The sequence below is a fragment of the Macadamia integrifolia genome, chromosome 7, assembly GCF_013358625.1.
Source record: "Macadamia integrifolia cultivar HAES 741 chromosome 7, SCU_Mint_v3, whole genome shotgun sequence".
Lineage (NCBI taxonomy): Eukaryota > Viridiplantae > Streptophyta > Magnoliopsida > Proteales > Proteaceae > Macadamia > Macadamia integrifolia.
In genome coordinates this window covers 25,251,887-25,261,472 of record NC_056563.1, presented here as the reverse complement: position 1 = coordinate 25,261,472, position 9,586 = coordinate 25,251,887, and the positions used below count along the sequence as shown (strand labels likewise).

The 9,586-nt window shown below is 37.0% G+C and overlaps 1 protein-coding gene and 1 pseudogene across 1 annotated transcript; one reads left to right on the top strand and one right to left on the bottom strand.

Annotated features, from left to right (window-relative positions):
- Positions 1-4,412, bottom strand: part of LOC122083428 — an 8,220-nt pseudogene extending 3,808 nt beyond the window's left edge.
- Positions 4,413-5,059: 647 nt separating this feature from the next.
- LOC122083166 (pentatricopeptide repeat-containing protein At2g44880-like) lies at positions 5,060-7,091 on the top strand. The gene has a single exon (XM_042650876.1). It carries the CDS (start codon positions 5,442-5,444, stop codon positions 6,645-6,647), a length of 1,206 nt encoding a protein of 401 aa, XP_042506810.1. The 5' UTR covers positions 5,060-5,441; the 3' UTR covers positions 6,648-7,091.
- The last annotated feature ends 2,495 nt before the right edge of the window (positions 7,092-9,586 follow it).

Genomic DNA, 9,586 nt, shown 5'->3' with positions numbered 1-9,586 from the left:
CAAAATAGGCCTCCTAAACTCCAAAACCTCAAAATTGGAATCCATCCTAAATTCTAAGTAGAACTATTCAAAAGTGGGTTTATATAGAGATATTGATAGGGCAATCAAAATTAAAAACATATATTCAAGATAAAAAAAAAAAAAAAAAAGCAAGTTCTAATCATTTCGACTATGTTGAAACTCATGACAGCTATAACAACATAGAAACAATAATGGCTATTCAATAAATTTTCTAAGCATTTCACCCAGCATAATCTAAAAAAAATCCATTATCCCAGAACAGCTGACATGATTGAAACAATTGCATTATGGTGATGGAGAAGCAAGGTTTTCAATCCAAAAATAATTTTTCTCAAACCGCAGCAGATAACCATCACAATGTTCATTTTCAATTTGTTATATTCAACTTAAAAGAAGGAACTGCAGGCATATCTGTTTAAAGCTAATGAAATATGAGGTCTGACAAATCACAACTATCAAGATTCATGATTTCTCTCCCAAATCATAATATATATATATATATATATGTATATAAATATTTCCTCTTCCAATTCAGATTGATGTGAACTCATCAAGCTTACTAATCCCATGAGAAAGAAACTGAAAAACTCATCCTGTCCCATGGAAAGTATTCAACTCATGATGTTCCCCTTAAAGGATACTTAAAAAGTCATCACTCTTCACCCAAGTTACAATCAAAAGACAATGACTTGGATTTGAACTGAGGCTACATTTGAGTGATTATTAAGTATTGCTACCTAAAATTAATTAGCTGAATAATACAAATATATTACAGGAAATTAATTATTAATTTTATGATCAGATCATCACGATCCTATAATTGCAAATTAATAAGTACTTTGTGTAATTGAAGGTTGTGTCATACTATAATTGATGCAAAACTCAAGCTTTTGTAACTCCTCAAGAGGGAAATCACAATTCTCCTGTCATAATTGGCTACTAAAATTGATAATTAGGACTGGACTACACTATGTGTCTGGTGAGATGGAGACACAAGCCATAGTATGTGCATATGTATACCTATACCATCAAAAAACAATGAGAAGACAGACACCACAGAGAACCCTTTCAAACTTCCCAGACAATCAAATCTATAAAAAAAAATTTACTTCCAAAGAACACTAAAAAAGTATATCTGCATGGATGTACTAAATCTGTTAATTTTGCATCACAATATTAAAACAATCTTCTTATTAATCCCCATCCATGCTTAACCATATATTATCCCATCCTTGTAAACCAAGAAATACCAAGAAATACTCAATCCATCTGTACCAATACATGAAATCCCTTGTGAATTACTCTAAGGTCCATATTGAGCTGCTCTTTTGAGGATGAGTCTAAATTAAGTTTGTTTTTTTTTTCTTTTTCTTTTTTTTTTTTTTTTTGTTTTTATATAGAGAGCGAGCCAAAGACACATTTCCCTGACTGCATTTCTTCCAGGAGTTTGGTCTTTAGGGAACATGGTTAACCAAGAGAAGATGAACCGCCCTAGTCCAACTGATGGGTCATTCTAACAAATCAATAACAGCATGAACGTCACCAAGTTTGCAATGGAACATGGCTTGAATTGATCAATTCATGCTGCATTTTATGGCACAAGGTTTCCACATGAACCACATCAATGATACAAGTAACCTTGGTGTCCCAGCAGGAAATTTGTTATATTGTTCAAGCACTTCAGCTATGGAGGACAGAAGGAGAATGGAACAGTTCATGAGAATGCTGCAGTACAGCATAAGACATGAACAATTCCGTATAAATAAAATAAAATATAATGGGATGAACCCAAATCCGTTATCACTACAAAACCAACTATCCCACAAGATCCAAAGGAAAAAACTAAAATAAAAGAGCATGAAAATGACATTTAAGCCCCTGATCACAATGGGAAAGGTAATGTGCCTAGAGGGAAGAATCTGTTTTGATCAACACAAAGTATCATCAGAGCCCAGAGGGAGATTGTGAATCATTGTAAGGTTAATATGGCCTGCCATTATCCTCTGATACAGGGCAGGCATCATGAGAGAAATATTGTTCACTCTGCCTCAAGAGAGAAAGGGCAGCCATTATCCTCTCTCTCTCTCACACACACACCCACACAGTTAGAGGTTATACCAGCTCTGAAATTTATACTCGTTTAGGGAAAACCACAGAAACACTCAGATCTGCAATCAAACTACATAAAAAACACAGAAATCTCAACAGAAACTACCATCGAATTACAAAAATTAACACAGAGGAACATTCCAATTTCCAGATCCTTTCCAAAACAAAAACCTAAAAAACGATATTCTAACCCAAAATTCCAGATTCATCAGCTCAAAAGAATGAAATTAGGGCAAAATTATAGAACAAAAGAGAAAAGAATCATACCTGATACTTGATATTGCCCAAGTACTGGTCGAATATATTTTGTCAGCCTGAGGATGTGACCTCTCCCATGAAGAACTCATGAACTGTGTTATGAACTTCAATCCAACTGCAACCAGGAGTTTTCATTACCCTATTTTCCCGCATATTCAGCCTACATTTTGCAGCATCATCCAGCCGACCAACTGAAGCATAAACATTGGCCAGGTAAACATAACTGCCAGAGTGTTCAGAGTCTAGCTCAAGGATATGCTGTACAACACGTTCACCCCGTTCAATGGGCATTGAATTGATCAAATCCTCTGCTTCAATAAGGTGCTCAACACGGCTCAGCAGATCAACCACACAACCATAATGCTCAATCTTGGGAGTGATTCCATACTTGTGATCCATCATATTGAAATACTTTAATCCCGTATCTACTAACCCAGCATGCGTACATGCTGATAATAAGCCCATGAAAGTGACCTCATTCGGCTTTATGCCACATTCAAGCATTTCAAAGAAGTAATCAAATGCTTCCTCTGCATGCCCATGCATAGCCAACCCAGAAATAATTATACTCCAGGAGATTACATCTCTCTCTTGCATCTTATCAAATATTCGCCTAGCCTCAGCTATGAATCCACACTTCGCATACATGTCCACTAGTGCATTTCCCAAGAAGAGACTCAATTCCATCCCACTCCGACTAATGAAATGATCAATCCACTTCCCCAAATCAAATGCACCTAGGTGCGCACAAGCTGACAACACACTTATAAGAGTCACATTGTTGGGCCTCACACTGTTAGTCTTTTGCATCTCATGGAAGAGGTTGATAGCATTAGCATACTTCTCATTTTGTGCATATCCAGCAATCATAGCATTCCAAGAAACCACATTTCTTTCGGGCATGACATCAAACAGCTGGCGAGCAGCTTCAAGGTCACCTGATTGGGAATAACCAGCGATCATAGCCGACCAAGAAACTAAATTCTTTATGGGCATTTTATCAAATACCCTTTTCGCCAACTCAACATTGCCACATAAAGAGTACCCAGCGACTAAAGTGTTCCAAGAAACCACGTCTCTGACCAGCATTTCATCAAACAACAGTTGAGCGATGTCCAGATTGCCGAATTTAAAATACATATCAATCAGAGAGTTTTGAATGAATATATTGGAGCTGAATCCAGTCTTGATGATCACAGCATGAACTTTACAGCCATCAAGCATAGCCACAAGGCCAGCACAGGCCTTGAGAATAGAGGTGAAAGTGTATTCATCAGGGGCAGGACCAGTTCGGGATGACAGTTGACAGTTGAAGTAACGAAGAGTGTAAGCCCAGTTGTGGTTCTGGGCATAGGCCTTGAGAATGGCATTCCAAGCAAAGACATTTGGGACAGCCAGTTGGCTGAATATGAGGGCAGCTTGCCGCAGTTTGCAATGGATGGCACAGACACCAATAAGCTTGACAGCAACAAAGTTGGGGTCAAGGAATGGAGGTGCATAGGTAATTAACTGTGCTTGAATCTGTAGTACCTGTCTCATGCCCAGTTGAGAGGCGCATTTTATCAGTAGGTTACTGAGCTTGCGATGGTTGTGTGGTTGAAGGGCCAGCTTGATGAAATTTGATTCAAAGAGAATTTTTGAAACTTAAACAGAAGTGGAGGCACTGGGTGATGAAATCAAAACTCATATTAAACAAATAATCTCTAACCCTGAAACAAAAGCAAAACAGAAGAGGAAAAAGAGCATTAGAACAGAAACAAAACCTTAAAAAAAAAAAAAAAAAAAAAAAAAAACTGTTATGCCCCGTTAATGCAAGAATTAACCTACAAGGTGTTAGGCTCTCCCTCACAGCGGCTTCTCTAGAATCTCTACTCCGTTCATGGTGCTGGGCATTATGCCGCACTTGGGCGAAGGCACCATTTCTATTTCTGCCCTATGTCTTAGAAATCATATCTGAGACTAATTTCTTTTTATTGGAATATTATCAAGGGAAAAGGCTAGCTACGTCACCAATATACACAAATCAAGTGATTTATGGCACAGAAACGGCTTTTCATGTTTTCGAAAATAAAAACTAATCCTTCGGTGTTTGATAAATCTGTTTCTCGAAACGCTATTTGCGGACATAATGTCACTAAAAAATCCAATAATATCATCAAATGCCCGAAAGGGAGAGAGGGTTCGATTGCCATTTTTTAGGTTTAAATGTTTGAGAAATTTATTGGGCACGGCAACCTTTTTTTTTTCCTCTCAAATTCGTTTTTAGAAACGGCGAAACAAGTCCTTGTTTCATCGAAGTCCTTTCTGGAATTGTAAAAATGCATAAATTTTGATTTATGTTTTTAAAAACGAGTGAAACATAACAACTTTGTTCGCTTTTTAGGTTGTTTCTTCGTTTCTAAAAACAAGAAAATGCATAAACAACAGAAACGGAATGTTGTCAAACAGTGCCCATGTCTCTCTCTCTCCTCCTCCCCTAAAAAAGTCTCATATGCCCCTCCCAACCCTGCCTTTCTATTGATTGAGCCATCGGCTTGCGGCATACCTCCTCCCGCTGATCTATCATCATCTTGTTTGCCTCCTCCTTTTATTAATAAAATAGTGGATATTTCTCTTTTTTTTTTTTTTTTTTTTTTTTCCTCTTTGGAGAATCATTGTTGGTGTATTGTATCTGAACAAGGAGTTTTAACCACCAAACTTGCTGCTAAATTTATTCATTTGCATAATGCTATTAATTTTGTTTGGATTTTAAATAGGTGTGCCAAAATCATCTTCTTCCTCCAAATGGTGGCATTTCTTTTGGTAAGTTAAAAATCCATCCAAAATTTAAGTTGTTCTTCTGGAGGCTCTAACATAATGGCCTTCCCGCGAGGGACATTCTTGGAAAATGGATAAATATTGATTCCTCTTGTGGTTTTTGTAATTCGCATAGAAAATCTATTTGGCATGTGATCCCCTCCTGTGGTTTTTGTCAATAGTCATCCCCAACTGGTCCTGCCACTGATTAATACACTTTCACCTCTATTCTCAAGGCCTGCGCTGGCTTTGTGGCTATGCTTGATGGCTGTAAAGTTCATGCTGTGATCATCAAGACTGGATTCAGCTTCAATATATTCATTCAAAACTCTCTGATTGATATGTATTTTAAATTCGACAATCTAGACATCGCTCAACTGTTGTTTGATGAAATGCTGGTCAGAGACGTGGTTTCTTGGAACACTTTAGTCGCTGGGTACTCTTTATGTGGCAATGTTGAGTTGGCGAAAAGGGTGTTTGATAAAATGCCCATAAAGAATTTGGTTTCTTGGTCGGCTATGATCGCTGGTTATTCCCAATCAGGTGACCTTGAAGCTGCTCACCAGCTATTTGATGTCATGCCCGAAAGAAATATGGTTTCTTGGAATGCTATGATTGCTGGATATGCACAAAATGAGAAGTACGCTAATGCTATCAACATCTTCCATGAGATGCAAAAGACTAATAGTGTAAGGCCCAACAATGTGACTCTTATAAGTGTGTTGTCAGCTTGTGCGCACCTAAGTGCATTTGATTTGGAGAAGTGGACTGATCATTTCATTAGTCGGAGTGGGATGGAATTGAGTCTCTTCTTGGGAAATGCACTAGTGGACATATATGCGAAGTGTGGATTCGTAGCTGAGGCTAGGCGAATATTTGATAAGATGCAAGAGAGAGATGTAATCTCCTGGAGTATAATTATTTCTGGGTTGGCTATGCATGGGCATGCAGAGGAAGCAATTGATTACTTCTTTGAAATGCTTGAATGTGGCATAAAGCTGAATGAGGTCACTTTCATGGGCTTATTATCAGCATGTACGCATGCTGGGTTAGTAGATACGGGATTAAAGTATTTCAATATGATGGATCACAAGTATGGAATCACTCCCAAGATTGAGCATTATGGTTGTGTGGTTGATCTGCTGAGCCGTGTTGAGCACCTTATTGAAGCAGAGGATTTGATCAATTCAATGCCCATTGAACGGGGTGAACGTGTTGTACAGCATATCCTTGAGCTAGACTCTGAACACTCTGGCAGTTATGTTTACCTGGCCAATGTTTATGCTTCAGTTGGTCATCTGGATGATGCAGCAAAATGTAGGCTGAATATACGGGAAAATAGGATAATAAAAACTCCTGGTTGCAGTTGGATTGAAGTTCATAACACAGTTCATGAGTTCTTCATGGGAGACAAGTCACATCCTCAGGCTGACAAAATATATGCGACAATCAGTGATTTCTAAGACAAATCACAACTATCAAGATTCATGATTTCTCTCTCAAATCATAATATATATATTTCCTCTTCCAATTCAGATTGATGTGAACTCATCAAGCTTACTAATCCCATGAGAAAGAAACTGATAAACTCATCCTGTCCCATGGAAAGTATTCAACTCATAATGTTCCCCTTAAAGGATACTTAAAAAGTCATCACTCCCCACCCAAGTTACAATCAAAAGACAATGACTTGGATTTGAACCGATGTTAAATTTGAGTGATTATTAAGTATGGCTACCTAAAATTAATTGGCTGAATAATACAAATAAATTACAGGAAACTAATTATTAATTTTCTGATCAGATCATCGCGATCCTACAATTGCAACCTAATAAGCACTTTGTGTAATTGAAGGTTGTGTCATACTATAATTGATGCAAAACTCAAGCTTTTGTAACTCCTCAAGAGGGAAATCACAATTCTCCTGTCATAATTGACTACTAAAATTGATAATTAGGACTGGACTACACTATGTGTCTGGTGAGATGGAGACACAAGCCATAGTATGTGCACATGTATACCTATACCGCCAAAAAACAATGAGAAGACAGACACTCTTTCACCCCTAATAGGTAGAGATGATTATTTTTATAAAAGAGAAATCTATTTAATTAATTGACCTTTTACAGTATGACATACGTATACGTGTATATATATATATATATATATATATGGATCCTCATACATAGTGCTATGAATGAATTCCCTAATATACAATGTTCAATTACGCTTCTTTTATAGTAAATACTATAGATCTCTCCTCCCCATCAAATCCAAGAAACTGCAGATACTTCCTTATGCATCTATTGCAATCCAATGGGCATTAAACTGTATGATATTCAGTATTTGGTACAATTTTTGGTATAGTACAACATTGTACCAAGAAAAATACCCACATTTCAATGCAGATATTGTATGATTCGTCGATTTTTAATCAATATGAATACAATTTTAGTACAATAGTTTTTGCCTTTTTTATGTATATATAGTTGGTAAGTTGGTATGGTTCTACAATTTGGTACAATTAGGAACATACTGCATGAACGATTTTTTTTCCTAAATACTGGTACTATGTCATTAAAAAAAAAAACCATTTTATCATATCCAAACTATATTAAATCTCTTTTGATACGGTTTGGTATCGATGTTTGGTATAAGTAGTTGAATACCGAATTAACACCCTTGTTGCCATCACTAAAGAAACAGAATGATAAAAATGAAGGGTAGAGTAGGGAATAGAGAATAAAACAAAAGAAATGTGAGAAAAATAGTGAGAAGTTAGAGATGGGGTGAAAGTTTGGCCCTGAGAACTACAAGGCTTGGCCCAAGTTTTTTGATATTGAGGGTGGGTCAGGGTTGACAAACCCCAGCTTTGGGTTAGGGTTGGGTCTAGCTCGTGTTGACGCCTCAGCTCGTCCCAACTTGATCCAAAATTTAACTTTAAACTTTTATATTATAATTTGAGGCTCCTATCTATAATTTTTTTTTATGTTTAAGATATAAATGGCAAAAATAGGTCATTCAAGGTTAATCCAATTATCGTAGAAGCCAAGGTCAACCTAACTCAGCCCAACCTGGCCCAACCAGATCTTGATAAGGTCAATTAGTTCCAGGTTAGGTTGATATGAACACATCAAGGTTGAATCTAAACATAAACCTGATAGGATTGGATTGGATTTGAATTGAATTTTGAAGACCTAGGATTGGATTAGAATTTTAACAAGTCCGACGCAACCCACACCCTTGAAAAATAAAATCCTTTGCCTAGCTGCATTGGGTGTAGTGATCAGCCGGTGACTTTTTCGATGATCAATGCAACTAGGCAGAGAATCCGTGCTAAATTTGGAGGTAATCGATTTGGGTATCGAAATCATATACTCGTTTTACGGAATTAGATATTTATTTATGTTTTTGGTGAAATTGGATGTTTATTTAATTTTTTATTTATTTATTTTTGATGAAATTAGATGTTTATGACATGTACTCGAAAAAGGCGTGTCACTTTGGAGTTTGGACAGTATTTCGTCCAGTCTACGTCTCTACTTACCCAAAAAATTTCGCTGCTATCTAACTTCTTGTTATACACGCCTCTAGTCAAGAGAATGGAATAACTTATTTTTTAAAATATATTTAAATTTAAGGGTTGGGGTTTTCTGGTCGGACATTCCATTTAAGAATCTTTTGAGGGGTATATTTTGGACCGTAGGATCTGAACAAACAAATCCTAATTGTTGATTTATTTATATTATTAATATAACAGCAGAACGATATACGTATTACGGTGAGTGAAGAAACCCTCGTTGCTCGATCATTTCTTCCTCCTCCCACTTCTTTCTTACTGTTCTGCTTTCTTCGATCCTCTCTCTTCTTCTCCCTTCCTCATTTATCCCTCTTGGTTCGTCTCTCATCAGCAGCAGTAAATCGGATTTGAAACGTGGTGAGTGAAACCCTCATTGTTTCAAGGAGGGACTACTTCCAAGTTTCAACAGAGCTTCAAATCTATGGTCCGAGAAAAAATCCTAACAATAAATTACCAAAACCTGAACCGAGATAATCAAATATAAAGAATATATCCGTATGATCTGAGGCATCAAATTGCTACCCCCATCTTTTTCTACTGTCTTCATCCCTATTGACCCACTATTCTGAATTTTGATAATTTACCATTTCCTTCTTTCCCTGAACTGATTGTATCAGAGACAAAGAAGAAAGAGAAAGAAAACTGAAATACAAAATTGAGAAGAAGTCAACTAGCACCGCGGTGTAAAGTGCTTGTAAAAGAGAAGAGGTAATTGAGTCAAATCCTCAAAGAAAAAGAAATTGGGGGAACAGTGATTGGGAAAAGCAAGAACAGAAGTTCTCACATCGGGTGCCTGAGGATCGAGAATCAGGTTAGGGCGAG

Excerpts from the sequence above, each read along its gene's own strand:
- LOC122083166 (XM_042650876.1), top strand. The coding sequence starts at position 5,442 with ATGCTTGATGGCTGTAAAGTTCATGCTGTGATCATCAAGACTGGATTC.